Source organism: Paramormyrops kingsleyae, chromosome 1 (genome assembly GCF_048594095.1).
Source record: "Paramormyrops kingsleyae isolate MSU_618 chromosome 1, PKINGS_0.4, whole genome shotgun sequence".
Classification (NCBI taxonomy): Eukaryota; Metazoa; Chordata; class Actinopteri; order Osteoglossiformes; family Mormyridae; genus Paramormyrops; species Paramormyrops kingsleyae.
In genome coordinates, this window is record NC_132797.1 from 39063482 (window position 1) to 39086409 (window position 22928).

Here is a 22928-nt window from a genome sequence, read left to right on the forward strand (position 1 = left end):
GCCAACGATGTCTTTCTGCTCTTCCACGGGGTGTACTACCCTGCCAATTCTTCATTGTCTTTTAAGAATAACGGGTGAAGTAGCTGTAGGGTGATTTAGCACACAGATTTCAAAGAGGTCTAAGAGATGCCAGAGTTATATGTCATGAAAAGTAAGTAGAAGAACAGATCACAGGGAAAAGATGAATAGTGGTGTGTCAGGGTGTCCCAAGAACTGGGTTATTTCAGTTTTGACTTTTTCAGTTGACTTGTTCTTTTTTATGACATTATTTTACACTCCATATAAGTAATGGTCTAGCTGAAAGCTAAAGGTCTTCTAGGATAGATAAGCAATAAATGTGATGTCCATAGAGTTTGAGTGTGCATGTGCCCATCAAGGAGATTCTCCACTGTTATCTTCCCTAATTGCTACTTTTGGCCCAGAATGAATGGCGCGCAATCTGCAACTAAGAAAAAATGTCCAGCTCCATCAAATAATAAATCAGTGATGAAAAAGGATGCAAACCGTCTTTGGATCTGATCATTGTTATTTCGATTGTATTGCATTGTAGATAAATTTATGGTATCAATCATCTGAGAAAGTAGAGGGTGGTGTTTAAAGTTTTTTCCTCTACTTCAAAGAGCCACAAGCTAGAGACTCATCCTGAGCTCTGTTAGATAGAGCTCATGCAGACCACTGACATCTGCAGCCACACGCTCAGCTTCACACTTTCCAGCATCACTCTTTTCCTCTTCCTTGACATTTAATATTGAGCTCTGCTACATCAGTTGTATAAATTGCTTTCTCTGATGTGGCCATCCGCTTCCATAAATAAGCACGCAAATGTAAATGGGTGTTTTATTACAGCCGCTGCAGGCCTCTCGATAGCGGCTGAAACACGAGACACGAAACCACCCACTGCCACCCCCCACTTCACTTCAATACTCAATTGGTCTTGGACAAATAATCTGGCCACCTTTATGATGCAATAAAATGCAAATGAGGTGAGGAGATGAATGTGTGAATGTGCGATTTGGCATCCTCCTGCCTACAGGCACACCGTCTTTCGGGCACATTTACGAGAAGCTGGCGGAGATGCCAGCAAGAATCAGGACTCGGGCAAAAACTGCACCTTGCCTGGAATGAAGGGAGGAGGCATCACCCCTGCAGTGCAGCTGCTGTCTCACCTTTCATAGCTGAAAATGTTTCCTTCTTTTATTGGTTTTTATGTTTTTTTAAATTATTTTTTTAAGATAGTGAACTAGCTTTAGATGTAACTAAGACACAGACTGTCAGTTTCTGCATGGTCAGTTATAACATGTCGGCCAACTGAAAATGATCCCTTTTGTAGTGAAGTATATTAAGATGCAAACTTTGTGCATTCAGTTAAAGGGTCCTGCTCTGTGCTTTGAGAAGGACTAAATGAGGCAATCAGGCAGACTCAGAGAAAGTGCTTCATGTAAGGTTTGGTTTCTTCCTTGTAAACAGACATTTTCTTTGCTGTGTGAAGCACCTTGGGTGAGTTGGTGGTGTGCCAATCGTGAGAAAATCTGTCCACGTTTCAGATGAACTTGAGCTTTTGTCTTGGAAAAAAAGAGCTCAATATCTTTAATCTCTGATTGTCCAAATACCTCATGAAGTCAAGGGCTGAGCTAGTGACTCTGTAACTTAGGAGTCTGTTACTGACTTGTAAAAGAGAATTGTGTTTAAAGGAGATACATATTTGCAATTATCAGCGATCTTTCATGTCACATAAAATTTAGTGCAAAGTAAGTTCTAAGTACTGTAGCATGGGAGCCATTAACTTTGGTGAATGTAAAGTAAACGTACACAGAAATATCACACAGGAGGACAGAGTGAAAGCAGATTGTTCATCTGGATTCATTACTTTAAAAGGGGAATTTTAAAACAATATAATCATAATCACGGAAGGCCTGAACATTTCAAAGAGCAACATGTTTTTTCCTGTGGTCTAATAAAATTAAAATGTGGGGCGGCTTGGGGGCCCAGCAGTGCAGCACTGCGCTGCAATTACAGAGCTGTAAAAAGTGAAAGAGAGAAATGAGCAAAGCACAGACGGGGAGCAAGGGCAGCCCCGCCTCCCATTACGAGGCAAGACTGGGACCATGTGGTGAGCTAGTGGTCGGCACCACCATCTGAGCAGCCACCTGACCTATCTCTCCTCGAAGGGTGCAAATGGTCTCTGCTGGCCCAAGCTATGCAGCCAGTGTTGCTCAGCTCCATGCTTACTATAACAGAGGTACGGGAATGTTGGGGAGGTCATCATTTCTTTTAATACCTTCTCTCATTCTGCTTCTTTTATTTCTTGAATGGAATGGTGAAGTTGCTAAACCAGGTCAAGGGTGCATGTTGAAAATGGAAAAAAAAATGAACTTCAGAGGAAGCTCATGAAACCGTCAGGCTCCTGTAGCCACGGCGGACAGCAAACCTCTTTCATCTTTCTGACCATCCTCTTTGGTCTCTCCACAGCACCATCTCCTGTCACGGTCATCAAGAAGGACAGAGCTTCCCGAAATAGCATATCTCTGTCCTGGCTGGAGCCAGAGAGACCCAATGGCATTATTCTGGACTACGAGGTCAAGTACTATGAGAAGGTGGGGAGAGATTTTAACTGGATATCTAGGGACTGTAAAGGTTATGCTGAGGCATTCAGCCATTGTGTTGAATACAGTAACTAATTTCTAGTAATGATTTCCTAGTCTTATTCCCCAAAACCGTATAGTGCTGGATATTTAAAGATATCATAGAGTGCTTAGGGGCATATTTCACATTAATATAACAGTCCCATGTCTGTGACCTTGATTTAAAATAGTATTTAGATCACAGCTATGTTTCCTATCTTAATAAAATAACGCTTCTTTCTTCAGTTGTAGAGGTCAGTTTCAATGTGAACAAATACAAAGGCATTTATCATATGATAAGGGTCTTATTTTAATGCGAAGACACTGGGTTATGAAACACTGGTTAATGAAAGCATTTCTGCGTACTGTGCCTTCAGTGCGCTTGTGAAATTGAAAGTAGTGTAAGATTCACAGTAGATAGTAAATACAAATAATACGCAAATAAATAAGTAAAAAGTGTGATTTTGTAACTCCCCTGCTCATCCCTGTTTGAATCCCAGCTGTGTCTGGTCTCCCTGAAAATACAGTAAAATGCTTAGGTTCCGAAGTGTCTTTGTATCTGAAAGCCTTCATAATGATTCGGCTCTACATTGCCATGTGAAAGCCAGGTGTTGGATGGTTTGAAACATACCCATATTGAAGCCATTTCCTTCAGCATGGGAATCACTTCTCAGCGTTGGGCTGCCTTGCTGTAAGCCTCTCCTGTTGCCCTGCCCTGGATCTGTTTGAACGGCTTCATGATTGATGCTGTGTAGAGGGAGTCAGTAACGATTGACTTGATTTGCTAAAGCCGGGTGAAGCGTGTTTCTGTGCATCGATGTACCCCTGTTCTCCGCCCTGGAGAGCTACCGTGAGCCATTCCTCTCTGTACAGCTGTCATCGTGCAGCTGGTCGCTTGGTTCTTCTGAGGGCCAGCAGGACCTGTGATATGTGGTCCTCCTACACTAAGCGAACGATACCTCTCCTCAGACTAATGAAGGTGGGCGTGCAACATTGGCAGGACCGACAGTGTGGAGCTGGCAGTGAACTTAAGGGTGTGAAGTTCTGTAGACACCTAGAGTTCACCCATAAAAAGAAAATGAACTGTGTGGCTACACAAATGCATATACAATACGACAGTCAAAAAAAATCTTTATTCTTTTAATTTAAGTTTTAAAAATTTAAACTCAGGTAATATTCTTTATTTGAAGAATTATTGTGCTGCATAATGGAATTCCTATGACACTGAAGTTAATAGCCAGTACAGTACATTATCTATTTTATGTATCTTTAATCAGGAAGGTTATTACTTTCATATGATGAATAGTCTGGAAAAAAACTTGTCATTGCATCAGTGTAGAGAGTGAATTACAGGAACCCATTTTTCCTGTAAAATGGTTTAAACAAGGCCGCTAGGATTTAAGAATGTTGGGATTCCGCAATGAATGCTTACATGTCTGTATTGGGACACCTTCCAGAGGCTGAACGGCCCAGTCTAATGGAGTGAAGTTTTATTATTAACTATAAATGTGTCTTCAAGGTTTCAGTGTGAAAATTAGAGCAGGGCAAATTACAGGCCTTCTGTGGCCTACAGGGTGAACTATCAGTGACATTTGATACTGAAATTAACCAGGGAGGCATTTTTAATGAGCTAGAGAGATGGACCTTTCAAAGATCTTCAGGGCTGTTTTTTCTGTCACGTTTTATGGGTGCATTCAGGGAAGATATAAGCACAGCTTTACCCGACTCAACAGCCCAGAGTCTGTAAAAGCAGTGCTCACTCTGCTGTAGAAAATAAGTGTTGGCATGACCTTCTGTATGGCTGTGCTCTGTACAAAGAACCTTTGCTATATCTTTTAAAGCACAACCATTAAAGCCCTAAATCTTATCTCTGTAGTATGCTTCATCATTTCCATAAGCCAGCCACCATTTTCCAGTGAATGATGCTCCATCTATGGCTTTTGGTCTAGATTGAATGGGCTGTAATGGTCTCCCAGTGCCAAGGGGTTGTCCAGTTTACAAAGTGTCACCTCAGACTGCAAAGCCATCATGTTATGGAGTTGGTAATTTTTACACAGATATGCCCTGAAGCAACATGCACGTTTAGGAAAGCAAAATGGCTGAGGTACACGCCTGTCCATTCTGAGGTGCTTCCTGATTGGCCAGGCTTAATTAATGGCAGAAGATGTCCGCTTATTTAGATCTGTTGATCTAAATAAATAAATAAATTCAGATGGATGTCGGCCTACTCTTAAAGCACACATGAGGGGACATACTCTAAGTAAATATAAAAAATGCATTGAAGTTCCTCTGAAACACTGGCCACTTGCAGCTTGTGACTATATTTTCTGGAGACTAAAATTGGAGAAATTACAACAGACGTTCCAGAGGTTCTTTTTCATATGCTTATTAAAGAATACTGATTGTAAGAATAAGCTTCAGCGATTATTTTTCCTGTTATAATCATCTGGGAGAAAACGTAAAAAAGAAAAAGAAGAAACAGGGTAATTGGAAGTGTTTATTTATATTTGAGCTCAAATTAAGGGCACTGTAGCTGAAATGCATCTTGTATTTCCCGTTTCCTCTCCGGCTGAGAATAAAGACATATGTGCAGATTGCAATATTTATATTGTCAAAGCAGAACATGACATGGCATAAACTATATTCTTCCTCTATCACATACTCCAGAAAGTAACAATTGCATGCCTTGTCAAACTCTGGTGCGCAGAGGGGGTAAGGATTCTGATACACATGCTAAGAGAACTTTTCCTAACAAGGACTCGGGCACACCTGTGTATAATTTTCGGGGATCATATGTTGTCGAGTGCAGCGAAAGGTGACAACCTACAAAGAGATTTATAACTTAAATGAAGAAACATACAGCATGATGTTGAGATATAGGTTTCATCTGTCTGCAAATGAAAGTACTTCCTATATTACAAATTCTGAAATGAGTTACTAAATTCATGGCTAAAGCTGCATGTCAAATCTTCCATGGGATATCACAGGACAATATCGACTCATGGTTGTAGAAATAGCTATCACAGTTTTCCCTGTAAGATTATACAGCTTGGCATGCAGTGCAGTACATTCCCCTGCTTTATCCTACGTGTGGCCCGGGGTAGGCCACAGGCTGCCATAACCCTGGCTAGGATAAGTGGTTGGAATGTGGATGGATGGATACATGGATTATTCAGCTTGGATATGACTTGACCAGAGTTAATGTTAGACATGTGTATGTAAAAAGTAAATCTCATCACTGTGCTGAGGGTATTGACATGCTACAGATGTTAAAATGAGCACTCAGCTACAAGCATTATATTATGCAGGTAAATGTATAAAGCAATAAAATAGTATATTATCTGTTTGAATTCCATCCATCTTCCAACTCCTTATTGAGCAGAAGATCATTTTATTAATTATGTCTGATATTTTTCTGTTTCTAACAATTAAACACCAATATTAAATCTCTGTCTTATAAGTAATTTTCATATTTCTGTTTTTTTTTTGCCTTTAGTACAGATTTAGAATGCATTTACATATTTTTAGTCATTGAGGATAGTATGATATTACACTGGTTTTGGTGTTTAGTTCTGATTAAATTTTAAAGAAAAGTAGGTGCAGATTTTCATTTTTCTCCCGTAAATGAGACACCTGCCTTTTTGTTTAAGGTCCTTCATTAATATATATTATGAAATAATTGCTTAATATTTCATTTGTGTTAAACCCCAGTACTTCTCCTTTCATTCTTCCCAGTTCTAGCCACATCTGGAAACAATGGCATGAATGTAAAGACATCCTATAAATCCCTTCGCCGTCAGAGGATCAGTGCAATGCAGAGATCTTTAGAAAAGCCATAAAAAATAAAGGTGGCAATTTATCAAGTGCAGTTGGCACTGTTTGCGGCACTCAGGGGCACCATGATTACAAACCCAGCTTTACGGCTCACGGGACGGTCTTAGGCGTGGTGTCGACACAAGCCATCAGGGGGCAGCGTACTCGGAACCTGATCCTGTTCCTCTCACTGTCCCTCTCTTCGGGCTGGGTTTTAATGGGCCTCTTTTTTCACCCCCTCCCTGCTGCCTCCGTTGTTCCCTGAAGCAGGAGCAGGAGACAAGCTACACCATCCTGAGGTCCAAGGGCACCAACGTGACGCTGAGCAGCCTGAAGCCTGACACCAGCTACCTGGTGCAGATCCGGGCTCGCACGGCCGCTGGTTACGGACTCAGCAGCCGCAACTTCCAGTTTGAGACCAGCCCAGACTGTGAGTTTCGCTTTCTTACCTCGTTCCCCTCCATCCTGAATTCATTGGTGTGAAAGAATCTATAGAATATCCATAGATGCTGATGTTTAAGAAATCGATGTCTCTGCTGGACTGATAACAACCAGTTTAAATGAATACTAAAAATCCATAGCTTACTTATGTGCTGTTCAAGACATTAGATGAGGAGAAAAAGCCACTTGGCCATATGTATTCAACCATATCTGCAAGGAAGCTCCGGTTACTTGCAGCCATGGTTTATTGTTCGGCAAGTAATTTAGTGTCCTGATGCAGCTTCTGGAGAGCCAGAGTGGATATGCCATTAAATGTGGAATGTGTGCTCTAGTACTCATAACTGATGCAGTTCAAATCTGTTGTAAATATATAAGCAAAGTTAATCTCCTTACTCTGAGACTTTGTAATTGTCCCAAAGGGCATAATTTTTCTTGACCGTCAGCCCACATTTATTTCTGTGAAAGCAGTATTTTTTAGTGACACTTTTATTTACATTGCATTTATGTGATGTATTTACTACCGTACCAAGGCAAAACACCGTAACTGCATGTGTTATCAAAATTGAGTTATGACTGATGGTGTGTCTTTTAAGCTCTGTTTCATCTCATGACAAAACATCTTAGTTCAACTATGTTTGGTTTTAAATAAAACACTATCATTTCTGAGGTGGACGTTCCGAAAAAAATGAATCCCGTTTTCTTAGTTTCAGTGTCAGCATAGTTACTGCGTTTTGCCTTTTCTGGGCCGTGTAGTGCTTGCAGCTATTGAAGTCTCCTAGCTCACCTCCATGCCCTTGAGAAACACTGACGCTGCCTTGCTTACCAACATGTCCCTTCAGCTTTCTCCATTTCCGGTGAAAACAGCCAGGTGGTGCTGATCGCCATCTCTTGTGCCGTGGCCATCATTGTCCTGACGGTGGTGGTGTATGTTCTCATCAACAGGTCGGTACCAGCCAGTGCTCATGGGAAAAAGCCGGCTCAAGGCAATCAGTATACTCACTATACATACACACCTGTGATAGTGTTTCTACCCCAAAGGATAGGAAACGCCTTTGGGAGTGGAAGTCAGTTGCTTCCCATATGTAGTCCAACTTGGCTGGCTTGACAGAGGATGTTTTTGTCCCTTTCTTTATAAAACTGTGCACCAGGAGAGATGAGTGCCATGTCATGTGGAAAGCTGATCTTGACGGTCCATTCAGTTCAAAGAGAGTATAAATCAAAGGGCCATAGCAGGGCACACAAACAGCGTTTTATCCTGACTGAGAAGCCGATCTGTGCTCCCAGCTCTTCTCAGTGCTGATCCTTGTAGCTGTGCTGTGTTAAATCCACGGCATCGACACAAACACAGATTAATATTAAAACCTATTTGTCAATGTCATTGCCAGGATTTGTGGTTACAGAAAATCAAAAGATTCAGATGAAAAGAGGTTTCACTGTGGTAACGGCCACTGTAAGTGCTTTATTTTATTTGTTTGTCTTTGTTTTTAGTTAGCCTACTTGAATCAGACCAAGCTTTAATTTAATCTTAAAATATGACATTGTTTTTTTTATCTATGGTATTTTTTCTTATTATTTACAGATTATTATGTACAGTGTTTATATATAGTATTTATGTATGGTATACAGTATTTATAAGAATAATCCTGTTATAGTCGTTTTCCAGGCTACATCGTCATTTATTCACATATGCAAATCATGTGCTTTAATCTGTAAATTATCTGGTAATGGTTAGATTAAATTAGTTTGAGGAATGCTGACCTTCTTTGTCTTTGTAGTTTTGGAAGCGGAAACATATGTTGAACTCTGCATGCATGTAAATATCTTTTTTTTGCCATCTTTCAGTGAGACTTCCTGGTATAAAAACTTATATAGACCCACATACCTATGAGGACCCCAGTCAGGCTGTCCACGAATTTGCCAAAGAGCTCGATGCTTCTGGGATAGCTATCGACAAGGTGGTGGGTGCAGGTAGGAGACAGTGCTACTTATGGTTCTGTTTAACATAAAATCATTATGAAAGGCTAGATAATAAAAATAACAATAATAATAAATTGGAATGTCTCATATTAATAATAGTGTCATGATTTCTGAAAAGTTAATCATTTACATCATCACCATCAGTGGGAAGTAGCTGTGCTCAGTAAAGGTTTTGTTCCTATTGAACTCTCGTGGTGGTGAAAGGTGTGCTCTCACCATCTGTCCTTGCCGCCTCACCAAGCTTAATGGGAGACGCGGTGGGGAAGCAGCGGTATGAGTAACACGGCTTCCGCTGGGATCCTCCCCTCTACCCTTACGGCAGTCCTCAAAAGTGTAAGGCAAGGAGATGAGCCTCCATACATGGGGGACAAAAGGATGAAATGGTCAATTGACAGATCTTATTTGCATACTGTCCCATTTCACTTCTCTACCCAGAGCAAGTGTACACTGTGTGACTTCAGGTGTGTGGTCTGTCCGTTTCAGCTGCCTTGTGTAATGGCTACGCTAGGACAAAGCGAAAACTTATTTTGAGTTTTAGGGTTGGACAAACGGGGCAGAGAAAACAACCACAAAAGCACCATTGTGGCATTAAGAGAAGGGGCCTGCAGATGGGATTACACACTTCAGCTTGTAGTCTGGCCTGAGGAACTATGACACAACTTTTACATTCTTAGCGACTGGCTGCAGGTGAATGAGGGGGATCGTCACCTGACTTGGCTATGTCTCACGAAGAGACCCCACGACCCCCCCAGTCTTACAACACATAAAGTCTTTTTGTACAGCCAAAAAATGGGTTGAAATACTTTGCCTACAAACTTAAAAATATGTAGAAATCTTATCTGTAATTAAGGATTTGCCATTTATGTTACTGTATTGTTTAAACATGAAAAATACCTATTCTGTTCCACAAGAAATAATACTAAATAAAAGTAAGCTATTGCAGTGAGGTACGACGCAACCCTGACCAGGGTTTATATAAAGTCAGATCAGTATTACCTTTCACAAGCCAAGCAGAAGATCCTTGCAATTGGAATGACTCGTAATCACACAAAATTTTTCCAGATATCAGGGCAGTTTCTCAAACCCATCACAGGTAATAATGAGAGATATAAGGATGTTTCATGGCCAGCTGTGTAATAATTCCCTCCCTCTTTGTCCAATTTCCTGTCTCCATTTGTTTTAGTCTGCTGCCAAAGCTTGAAATGGGTTTACCGCTGAACCACAGTTCCAGGAAATGTAGCACATTGACAGGCCAGAATGCAATTCGTCAGAATTTACTGTTCCATAATCAGTGAAGAATTCTAATAACCATAATAACTAAAGTAATTCTCAGATAATTGTTATTCTCTGGTATAAAAGGGGTTATGTTTAGGGTTCAGATATTCTACTACATCCATATATACTCTGGTAAAGTTGTTTATGAATTCTTTTCATTTTATGGAAGAAGAGAATGAGTTGCTCACTGATATGCATGTCATCAAAACTGCAGTTGATTTTACTCTCCACAAAGGCTATACAGAAACCTGAGTGAAAGTAAAGTAGCTTTACCTTCAATGAAGCAATATACAGTATAATTGCATTTAAGAAATATATTATTTTTATGCTACTGTAAATCACTCGTTTTGAAAGGATTGAAGCCACCTGTTGATAACTGTTGCTTATGACAGTTGCTGAGGTTTAGGGCAACCAGTAGGTTAAAGATCAGTTTCAGAAACGTAATTCAGACAGTCACCTTAGGCTGCCAAAGCCCCCAAAGCAGCACTCAGCATGCGGCTCCTGTTTGGATGAATAATGAGGCATCAGTGATACATATTCCATTATTTATAATTTCCTGGTTGACTTTTATTCTTGAACCCGCTGTATCTGATATTCCTATGCAGGTGAGTTCGGTGAGGTGTGCAGTGGACGACTGCGGTTGCCCTCCAAGAAGGAGATCTGCGTGGCAATCAAGACCCTGAAGGCTGGATACACGGAGAAGCAGAGGCGGGACTTCCTGAGTGAAGCCAGCATCATGGGCCAGTTTGACCATCCCAACATAATCAGGCTCGAGGGCGTGGTCACTCGCAGTAAGTGCAAACGCCAACCACAAAATGACACTTCACTTTGTTTCGGTTGATGTTCCCTTGGTCATTTTAGCCCCCAAAAACATGAGCTGAACTGTATAAAAACATTGACTAAATCCCATATATGGCACTGTGCAAAAGTCTGACACAGCCAAATGAAAATGACGTTTAAATGATATTCATGTTGGCGTAAAACTATGATACAGTGGTACCTCAGAACTCGAATTTAATCCGTTCAGAACTCCGGATCGAATCCTAAAAAGTTCGAGCTGTGATCGAATTTTCCCCATAAGAAATAATGGAAAACCAATTAATTGGCTCCCGGCCCCAAAAAATTACACCTAAATATGTTTTTTTTTAGCATTTAAACACAAAATGAACCGGATAAAACAAGAAGAGCATATACTGTACTAAACACATCTAAGCACATTTATCAAAACAGTAATTTGTAAAGTAAGAAAATAAATATATCCAAGCAATGTGTCCTGCCCCAATCGTCTGCTCCTTCCGTGTGCCACGCCCCCTCGTTAACCCCGTGTGGAATCCCCGTGTGATCAGCTGTTTCTGGTTGTTGTCATTAGTCCTCTGTATTTAGTCCGCGTTTCAGTTGTTTCCCCAGTCTGGTCATTGTATTGTCCGTCTGCGTTTTGCCTGCCTTACCTGTAATTAAACCCCGTATTCCCCGATACCCTGACCTCTGCACAACAATATTTTTATAATTAAACATATTAATGGTTTAATATTATTATTAAAATAATGAATAAGAAATCTTTATTTTAAAATGTATTTTATTATATAATAATTACTGTTACTGTCATTGTCTAAATGTATTTTTACTGTCTAAATACAGTATATGTATTCAGTTAGTGTAAACATGCATGATGCTATCACAGCGAATGCGAGGCTGAGACTAAAGTGTTACCCTTTGTTTCCGCTGAGAGACGTGCCACGTGACTCATTTCCCCGTGCGTACAAGCTATCTTAGATCGGCGTTCACAGTTTGACTTCTGAGATTCAGATCGAGATCTAGGTAATTATTTTTCAAACTGGTTGGTTCGACTTTTAAGATATTCGAGTTCTAATGAGTTCGAGAACGGAGGTACCACTGTATTATGACTGTAAAGTATACCAGCTTAGCCATATCAAAACCACTCCTAATGTCACTCCAGTATTTGCAGTGGCCGTTCAATGCCGGCAAGTATTTTTTGACTCAATCGTTAGCACTCCTTGTATGGCTAATTAATTAATTGAGTGAGTTTTTGATTTAATATAATTAATTGTGATGTTCATCTAGCCAGCCCACAAGATACCAGTAACCTTTTAGGAGGAAAGAAGAAATTCCTCTTAGTTTTTATGCGTTACCTGTAATTGGCATACGTTATAATGTTAAATTGTGTTTTTTTTCCTGAGCAAAAATACACTTGCTGACAATTTTTCTTTTACTTTGTGGATTCCCAGTAAGTGGATTAAACTTATCCTGCACTACTTTTCTCTCCTTTTATTTTCAAAGGCACATAACTTTTTACTTCTTCAAGAATCTAATTAATTGTACGTACGTGTTTGAAATATGACTCGCAGATTCTTTCACAAGCACCTGTGATTTAGGAGTGGCTGTTTTTAGTTATGCATGGAGAGACACTGTAAACCTGGCAAATATGAAATAATAAAAGTCACGTTTTTTATCAGCTTTATGCAGTAAACTTTGCTCATGACAATGGGCCAGTGCCCAAGGTGAACACAATCACATAAACCATAAATCTTACAGGATCACTTTTGAACAAAGATTACCCTGCTGTCCCATGTGCCCTGTAGCTGCAGGTGACATTACTCCAGAGGTTAATGAAAAGTAGAATTTTTCACAATTTTTTTAAAGTAATATGTTTGAACTGCACTGTACCATAGACGGCATATAAAGCAGCAGTGTCAGTTCTGCTTCTTCTCCAGTGTAGGAAGAATAAAAGTGTACATGGAGTGTAGCTAAATAAGAATGTATGAAGGCAAAGCAAATAGAGCTTATTTGTATCAAATGCTCCTCTGTGAAATACAGATTTTCTTTGTTGCGTATTTTGCATAGGATAAAGCTTGATTGCTTTTAAGTTTATTGCAAGGTTAGCAAGCTGTTACGCCATTGCTGTGGAAGTCTTTATTTTCCTGCTGTTTTAAATGCCGCACAGGATTAGCTATTTGCAAAACTCCCTCTAAAAGAACTGTTTCAGCACTGCAGGGTCTGTGTTTAGCTCCTGCTTTTTTCTGCTGGTGGCCAGCTTCAAATGCGTTATAAATAGTATCCAGGAAGGAATGCCTTTAATCTGCCTTTAATGTGTATAATTGTTCATAAAAGTGGGATTATGTTTGTCTAATAAATCTTGCGTCACTCTTACAATTAAAGTTTCATCTGTAAATAATGGAGAACATAATTGAAATTGACTGCAGATCCTTTCTGTTTTTTTTGGGATGGGGTGGAGGGTCCAGGTCAGGGCTGGGAGACTGGCCATGTGTATTATAGAAAAGAAGCAGCTCTTACAGGCCTCAGTGTTTGGGGTCTGGGGTCGTTGGGGGGGGGGGGCTGGGGACCAGCCTGCGCCCGTTGACGTCGCCTGATTTATTAACCCGCTGCCCCCCCTCGGTTAATTCCTAATAATCCAAAGACTTTTACACCTCATTTAACCTGCTGCTCTTGGCTGTGCAGTTGGCCAAAGATTTTGGAAGCTACATTTTGCCATTTGCAGAGGACGCAGGGCTACTGATTACAAGCCGACTTTCAGGATCAGAAGCTGCAGGAGAGAAGGCTTAAGAGAGGCTTTAAACTAAAATAAAAATCATGTTCAGCCAGTCAGGGGGTAGATCCATCAAGGCTTTTGAGGGGTAGAAGTGTTTAACTACAGTATATAATAATAATGAACTGATAACCTGCATTTATTTATGCCGTACTGCAGTTCCATGCACTAAAATGAATTGCAATTTTGTTCCGTTGCCTCCATTTTAACATTTCCATTGTAAAACCATACTTTCAAATAAACTGTGTGCTTGTATCTACAGATACGTATTTTCTTCTGTCAAATGTATTTTATGTGTGATGTTGAAACTCTTACAAATGGCACACTTTGTTTTGCAGTCTCAGGATGCAGTTTTTTGTTTCCAAGTTCTGCCGCATCAACAGAAACGTCGCTGAGTAGGAGCAGTCAGGGAAATGAAGCCGTCTGTCAGGCGCCTTTTCCGTGACGGCGCAAACAGCCTCTCACATGCTTGTAATTTAAAGGCAATTTTTCCCCTCTAATTTTTAACAAAACCTATCAACTGCGATTGAATTAAGGCATAGGAGATAAGGCGGATAATTTATGCGCAGCGGTGAGGATGGAATAAAGTCGCCAGGGACGGACTGCTGACCTTGACAATCCTATAAATTCATTGGCACCTCCTTCCCCCCTGCAGAGAGTGAGCCCCGACGACTGTCAGGGGGGGTGCATTCAGTCGTCATTACCATACCCAACCCCCCTTGCCACATGGGGCAGCGAGTTGCCTGCTGGGGACCCCCGGCCCAGTGGGTTGGATGGCCTGGTTTGTGTCCTGGGACGAGCCCAGTGCATTGGGGCGGCCCAGTTTGTGTCACAAAACGATCCCAGTGCGTTGGAGCAGCCCGTTTTGTATCCCGAGATAAGCCCAGTGTGTTGTGGTGGCCCGGTTTGTGTCCAGTGTGTTGGCGCAACACAGTTTGTGCTCCCTGAACACATCCCGCTTGCTATAGGAACCCCGTAAAAACACAGATGTACAGCTGTGGTTCTTTTATAACAGCCGTGAGCATCCGGACTGAACTCTATAAATCCTCCATTCAAGCAGAGCACTGCCATTTTACACAGGGATATTTTTTATACAAAATAGACAGTTAGCATTTTACAACAACATGTTTCTCAGAATTTATCAGTGTCGACATTGCGGATCTGTGCCGCAGAAAGGCATACAGTATTCGGCTTTAAATGTAGCACACCTGCTGAAATGAAATGAACTGAAACAAAATGGTTGTGCAGTGTGTGGATTTTTAGATGTACTTTTACCATATTACTGTAGTAAAGAGCACACTGTTTTCCATTTTTGTGAGCTTTAAGCACTTTGGTTCATTATGCTGTTTATTTGATGCTAAGCCTATGTAGTAAATAACCAGTTATAGAGCCAGAAATATGCATGGGGAAGGTGACTCTGGCCCCTGTGTCTGCTCTGCATGCTGCTTCGCTGTGGATTCTCACACGGATGCCCTCCCTCTGCCTTATCATTCTTACTCCACAGGTAAGCCGGTGATGATCGTGACGGAGTACATGGAGAACGGCTCCCTGGATGGCTTCTTGCGAGTGAGTGCACCCTGGCCAGTAAACGATCGCTGCCTGTGTGAGACGCGTGCAGTGGTGCGGGGGGGGGTCGACCGTGGGCTGCAGCGGGGCCCCAACACCTGTCTCCTCCCGCGAGCCGCCGCCCTCCGTTTAACACCGCCGGAAGAATCGGCTTCCTCTCACCGGGGACTCCAAGGCCGGAGTGGGGGCGCTATGCTGGCAGGCTTTGCACTGCAGGTTTATGATGAGTCGTACTGAAACCGGAAAGAAATAGGAGAAATATTCAGGTTGACCTAAGGGTTACGGTGAGTTTGGTCACTAGTGCAGCTTGTGATTTTACAGCAGTGGTGACATTTACACTAAGCTGGTGAGATGGGTATCATTCATTACATTAGATTAGATTAACTTTATTCATCCCAGAGGGAAAATCTTGCATGTGCAGCAGCAAGCACTGACGAATATACGTTTAGTGCAAAACAGACAAGGTGCAAGGACAGTACACATAGTGCAAACAAGTAAATGGAGTGCAAACAAATTAAAAAGAAGAGAGTAAATAAGTAAAATCATGGAACAGAATATTATGCAATATTACATTTTTTTTGGGAGGGCAGGCAGATTAGATAGATAGATAGATAGATAGATAGATAGATAGATAGATAGATAGATAGATAGATAGATGTTAAAAATGTGCAATTAAAAAACAGACAGCACTAGACTTTTCCAGTTGCGAATATGGATTGCTTCCTGGCGTGTTATGGGGATGGGAAGAGGCACGTATCATTACTCATTTATCATCTATCAAAGTGAATCCAAACCTTACATCATTGAAGTTGGTATCAAATTCTTCTTGCTCACAGTCCTCCTTACTGAATCACATAAGCACCCAGCATCAGCATACTCACATCTTGCCAGTATGAAAAGGAAAAGGAAACCCTTGCCAGGCAGCCCACATAGAGACAGGACTCTCCTGGCATTTTCCATTGCTGAAATAAATTGGGTGCCACAGCCTATGGGATCAGTCCACATGCTTTTGTTTGAATAGCTGTGGATTCACGTACACTAAAAAAAAAAGCAGCAGTGATCACTACACTTAATAAGGGATTCGGCTTTTTGGGAGTTTTGACACGCCTGAAAAGATCCTGACGGACTTGCTCTCAGTTCCATACGCCGCCTCAGTCCACCCTGAGTTTCTGGATTCTTGAAATTAGCCAAAGCATAACATCAAATAATCATGGATTGGCTTGAGTTTGCGATTGCAGGGCCCATAAGAAATCTATTCCATATGCAGTGCTGTCAAGCGAAAGAATGAAATAAGAATGATCCAGAAGGAGTGCAGAGTTTTTCAGCAATTTCCAGAGCATTGCGGAGAAGCCTGTACTAGATGAAGTAGCATCGGAAGCACAATGCTGCCCCTCTCACTGGGATTAGGTGCTCTTTGTACTCTCCCTGGCCGCTTTCTCCTTGACGTGGTCCAGGATTCCTGTGCTTTTCCACCTGTTTTCTCTATTCATGGGTTGCAGAAACAAACATCACTTTGTTTCTATTGTCTTTTTGTCTCTCCAAAAAACAGTATCTATTGTTCATACATCAAATACAGAAATATATTGTAAAATATGTCTGTGTGTATATATACTGTATATAATATATGTAATCTGTATTTTTTAGGGTTCGTTCATTAAAGCCAAGAACTTATTTTATTACAGATCAAATATAATATTTAATTTAAAATAAACTATGTAGCAAAGGGCTTTTATTTTTTGCCAGATGATTTAATTGAAAGATCTAACATGTAGACTAAAAAATTGAAAATATAACTTGTACAAAATACATAAATGATGTAAATCGCATGCTGTAAAAAGGCTACGTGTGGTGTTAGAATGTGCTTAGAGTCTGAAGTATGTGGCAATTGTCCATGAGAAAGGGCCGTAAAATCTTGTGTAGATCATTTATAAGTGGGGTTTCTGTTTGTTGTGATGTCACAGAAGCACGACGCGCAGTTCACGGTGATTCAGCTGGTGGGCATGCTGCGCGGCATCGCCTCGGGCATGAGGTACCTCTCCGACATGGGCTACGTCCACCGGGACCTGGCCGCCCGCAACATCCTGGTCAACAGCAACCTGGTGTGCAAGGTGTCCGACTTCGGGCTGTCGCGGGTGCTGGAGGACGACCCGGAGGCTGCCTACACCACCAGGGTGAGGAATTAACGCGACGTAGTAACTACATGTAATAGTAACTATTACATATTGTTTGACATATCTGAGATAGCTCATTATGATGCACTACACAAGGCAGGAATAAAGAAGAAAGATGTTTAAATATGGAAAATGTGCTGCGACAAAAGGAAAAGTACAGATTATCGCATTACTGGTTTCCTGTCTGACAGACAGGTTGTATGTAAGAATTACTTATTAGGGCTACTGTACAGTGCACCAACTTCATGACATGAAAAAATAGGTTCCCAGGCTTCAAAAAAGTTGTTATGTTTTATGTAACATATACAATAATTTTGTAATTAGAAAATATGAAAAACATTGTGTTTAAGCTTTTAACCTAACCAAATAACTTAAGAATCCAAAATATACAGTCTGTCATACACACTGCTGCCTTATCTTTAATAACACTAAGATTCTTTACGTTTTCTTCTTGTCGGATTGGGTGGTCTTGGTGGTGTTCTGGAATGGGGAGGGGTAATTGAATATGTACCTTTCTCCTTTAAACCCCTCTCATATTTTCACCCAAGACTGCGCATACCACTGCCAGAAACCAGAAGACATTTCAGGCACTCAACAGAAATTTTAGCCTGATTTGTATATGATTATGTAGTTTGTCTTTTATATTTTTTCTTACTGTTCATCAATTACACCGTATGCTGTACTTTCCCATGGCTTAGGGTACACAGCACGCACTAGGTAGGGTGGCACTGCCGGGAGTATAGCCACCTGAAATGTACTTTACTTAATTTCTTATATTTACTTAATATATAAAATCTCACTTGCCATGCAATATTCTTCACATCAATAAGATTTAGAAGGATAATTCCTTTAAGTAAAGTAAATACAGTAGTAGTACTGCTTAAGGACATACTGTAACTAGCAGTTAACCTGAAGATTTCTAGTTGAAGTGTCAAAAGGACATCTAAGCTGAATTTTCCCAGATACATAATGAGCTGTATAAATATCTCACCACATTAAACAAATGTCTTGAGGCTTCCAGAAAAGGATAAGATAACATAAAATAAATTGAACAATTGAAATGTTGTGTACATGCATTCTGGCAGTTCCTGATTTAATAAAAGACCGTTGAAATCTTACATTTCCTTTCCTAATATTTTTAGCAGCAGATTGTTGGAATGTATGATTTTTAGAGCTCAGCAGTAAGGTGTATAGAAATTAATGAAAGCTGTTTATCTATGTACAACCATACACAATATTTATAAGTCATTATTAACATTATTATTTTTAGTGGGGTATCTGCACATAGAGGCAGGAGTCTTTAGGGATTTTCGGTTTCTGGTTGGCAATAGTAGGTCTGAGAAGGTGCTGCATATTTAATGTGTTTTGAAAGATCTGTGTTTATCCACCTTCTTTGGTGTCATGGCCAAAAACACATCAGACGGATTTTCTCCCACTTCTGTCTTTTCGTATTGGTAACCAGAATGGATGGCCGATTCTTCGATTCGATTGCCAGTAACCTATGTAGAACGGAGCTGTTTTTCTGTGTGCAGAAGTGGGTTTATGTTTCAGAAGTCCTGTCTGTGGGGGGGGATGGGGGTGGGTGAGGTCCTGTGTTATTTGGCTGCGCCTGTGGTTAGCTTTGGCTCCCCTCTGTCCTCCCCGTAAACATGACGCCGGGACCCGGGGTAATTCCAGCAGCCGTCAGAGTTGTCCGCAGAGCTGCGTAAACACATCCCTCACTCTCTGGGAGCAGGCCGTGAAGGCGGAGCACGGGAATCCGGCGCTGCGGAGCCGGGTGCCCCAATCGGCACATTTAAATGCTCCGTTTTATGGATTGCCCATGTTTAGGTCCGTCGCGTTCGTTCAGTGCATCCATTAAATTATGCAAAGCACTTGTTCTCCCTCCCAGACTTACTTTAAGTCTGGAGTTTGTTTTATTGCAGATTACTTTCAGACCCTTTTTGTACCCCGGCCTCTGCTGGATAAATTTGGCTTAAGCACTTAGCTGACTACCTTCCAGGGTAACTTTCAAAGGGAGGCCTTTTTTTGGTTCTGTGGAACGTCTTGATAATAAAAGACATCCTTGTCCAGAGCAGTGTCCCCTTTACTTGTCAAATCAGACCTTTTATTATATTATCTCAAGGAACATAAAAAGACATTTAGTAAATGATTTAAACCAAACAGACTCCTCTCAGATCAGGAGATATGGGAGTTTATATACAAAAATGAAATCATTTAAGAGCAACATTTTTAAATGATCACATTCAAGGTTACATTCTGATGTGGCATGCAGTGTAATAACAGCCACTTCAATTTAATACAATGACAGAGATGTGCGTTGTTAAACTGCAAGTAATGACAGAGTAGCACACAGCTCCTTTAAACATTCATTGAAATATTTTGTGAGACTTACTAGTGTAATGATGTGGTAGCGAAAGATCTGAGATTTAAGTAAAGACCCAAAATTTAGATGTGGCAGTTTCCATTCATTTTTTTTTTTTTTTTTTTTTGCTGAATAGTAGTCAAGGGCTGGCCATAAACCATACTACAAGAATCAATTTACATTATATACAACGGCACTGGAAATTGTATCTGTCATAACCTTCAACTGAGAAAATCATTAAATATGTATCCTGTGCATTGTGACGCTATCGATTTCTTAAAAAACAGATCAGGTGAGGCAGTAGAATCCCAACTTGTTCTTTCTGTTGTCATTTGGCAGGGTGGCAAGATTCCAATCAGGTGGACGGCGCCAGAGGCTATCGCCTACCGCAAGTTTACCTCAGCTAGCGACGTGTGGAGCTACGGCATCGTGCTGTGGGAAGTGATGTCCTATGGGGAGAGACCCTACTGGGAGATGTCCAATCAGGACGTGAGTACTGTGCTGTCGGCAAGGAGTTCCGATAAGCTTCCCATGGAGGGAGGAAGTGAAGCGTGGAGGTGCCAGGTGGCAGACAGAATCTGTCACCCAGGGCTGTCTGCCACCTGCAAGCAGACGTCCAGAGCGGCTGCTTTACCGCTCAGGCTCTGTGATCACCTGACTGGCTGGCATTTCCAGACATTGGTTTGATTTCCAGACATTGGTGCACCATTAATAGTGCAGTGTATTAATAAATATTACTTAAAATTGTTGCTTCTATTACAACATTGGTTCTGTTGAGCATGTAAAATCATTTCTTGGATTCCCAACAACATTTGTCATTAGGTTTCTGGGGGAACAGCATATGATTCACAGTGTCAAAAGACATACTTAAAAAATGATTTAAATATATATATTTTTAAATACTGGCAAATGAAGCAACATTTCTTAAAATCAGCAGTATATCATTTATAAAAATACATCTACCCTTCTTTTAACTGTTTATTCTGTAGGGGTGTAATAGGGGGTATAATAAAATTTAAATATCGTATGTCCACATTTTGATGATTGGGACTTTTGACTACTGCTAGTGTTTGGCATCTAATTGACCAATGAAAAGATGTTTTATAATTATAACTGGTATTTATGATTGTACTAGTTAACATTTGTATTAATGATGGTCATTTGTATGGACAATTTTATATTGTTAATTTTAACAATGTTGATAGCTAATTAAGATAGCTAACATCATTGTTAATTGTGAATATAAAGTGAGATTAGTTTGTATCTTGTTGATACTGACACATTTGCCTCACTGACAACATTTCAGTCCATTTAAACATTAAACCTGGTGGCGGTGTAAAGACAGATTTCTATTTGTGGTGCTATGGGTGTCTCATTACATTGTTTTAGATTTATTTTATAAAGTACCTTCTGAGAAAATGCGTTTGTTCACGCTCCTGAAATAATGGATTTTTGGAGATATGTGTTTTTCATTAGACAGCGACAATATGCAGTTAACAACTAAGCCTGGTATGTTGACTTTGACATTTGACTCAGGATTTTGCAAGGCTACTGAGTCTCGCTCTCTGTTCCTGTTTGGGGTGTAGGTGATTAAAGCAGTGGATGATGGCTATCGGCTGCCACCCCCCATGGACTGCCCTGCAGCCCTGTACCAGCTGATGCTGGACTGCTTGCAGAAGGACCGCAACAAGCGGCCCAAGTTTGAGCAGATTGTCAGCATTCTGGACAAACTCATCCGCAACCCCAGCAGCCTGAAGATCATCGCCAACACCGCCTCCAGGTATGCAGCATCGCTGTGCCGAGAAGCGACAGACGCCTCGCTGGAGTCCGCTTCTTTCCCAGCATTTGACGCGTCGCTCATCAGTGGCTAATTTCCTTCTTCCGTGCCAAGAGGAACGTCTTTCCCAAAGTTCATCAGTTAGTCACTCAGCATATTTTAACACTCTACCTCCTGAAATAGTTGGTTTCCTTTTGTTTGGTCACGCTGTACACAGTACATTGTACACAGTGGTTTGTGAAGAAATGCCATATTTACATTCCCCATGTTTTCCGAGACCAAAACCGTTTGTTTCCATGACCGGGTGGCAAGCAGCATTGTCTGTGCTGTAAACAATCACTGACTTCCTGCGTGCCAAACAGTGGTTCCCAGACAAGCGGGATGAATTTGCAGTGTTGCGATGATCCGGTTCGTGGCGGTTCCAGAAAATCCCGCTCTCCTTTATTCCCTTCCCCCAGGCTCTGTATTCCTGTCTGTTGGGAGGGGCCATGAAGCCTCATCTACGGCAAGCCTTGGCACCATGCAGTGTGATGGGAGGGGCTCAGTTATTATGAAGACGTCAAGACGCGCAACAGTGACTAATGATTTCTTAAGAACGGCAGGATTGGTCCCTGGGAATCTGCATGTAATTATCCTGATTGGCTTTTAACAGCAATGGAGATGCAGGCCCGGGTGAGCTACAGTGGTGGCTAAAATACATTGCGGACAGCAGTCAGGACCCACCCCAACAGCAGACCTGTTCTCAGCGGCAGGGGTGACGAGTGCGGGGGAGAAGCACAGGAGACGCCATGCAGAGGCCCTGTGACCCTCCTCACAGCTAGAGACACATTCCTGTCCATGACTAAGTTGCCCAGATGTCTTTCCTGTGACGGTACAGGGCCAGATTCTCCCATTCTCCTCTCCCAGGAGAACTTGAAAAACATGATACTAAGCAGCCGTGGTTATTTAGAGGTCACCTCACGAGCGGGAAAGAAGCGGAAGCTGGGGAACAAAAAACGAGAAGAGCGCAGAGTGTTTACTCTTTCCTGTCTCCTTAGTCTGCTCCTTTCAAAAGAATCAAAAGGTTTCAGCCCAACAGTCTGCAAACTGTGCTGTCGAAACCAAGCCCTGGGATGGCGAGTGAGCTCCCAGCTGGAGGGCCGCCGCCTGCTTCCCTGCAAGCTTTCTCACTCATTGCGGTCTTTATTCCGTCCTCGGCGTCATATGCAGGGGGATCTACATTTAAACACAAAGGCACAAAGAAAACAAGTGAGCAAAAATAACAGAAAAGGTCATCTGGCGTTCACTGCAAAAGTTTGTACGCTAAGAAAGTTGTTGGGATCAATAATCAACCAGCATCTTTCTGGAATTCAGACCT

The 22928-nt window shown here is 41.4% G+C and overlaps 1 protein-coding gene across 4 annotated transcripts in view; it reads left to right on the plus strand.

Moving 5' to 3' along the window:
- LOC111859055 (ephrin type-A receptor 3-like) overlaps positions 1–22928 on the plus strand; it is a 75832-nt gene that overhangs the window by 41141 nt on the left and 11763 nt on the right. For 3 of the 4 annotated variants that reach the window (XM_023841384.2, XM_023841383.2, XM_023841385.2), the window contains exons 6-15: positions 2470–2594; positions 6702–6864; positions 7715–7817; positions 8261–8325; positions 8718–8843; positions 10733–10918; positions 15197–15258; positions 17220–17429; positions 20134–20283; positions 21381–21574. In XM_023841384.2, the coding sequence (XP_023697152.1) occupies positions 2470–2594; positions 6702–6864; positions 7715–7817; positions 8261–8325; positions 8718–8843; positions 10733–10918; positions 15197–15258; positions 17220–17429; positions 20134–20283; positions 21381–21574 (1384 nt within the window). The remainder of the gene's footprint in view (positions 1–2469; positions 2595–6701; positions 6865–7714; positions 7818–8260; positions 8326–8717; positions 8844–10732; positions 10919–15196; positions 15259–17219; positions 17430–20133; positions 20284–21380; positions 21575–22928) is intronic. The other variant, XM_072715510.1, reaches the window with a different exon arrangement.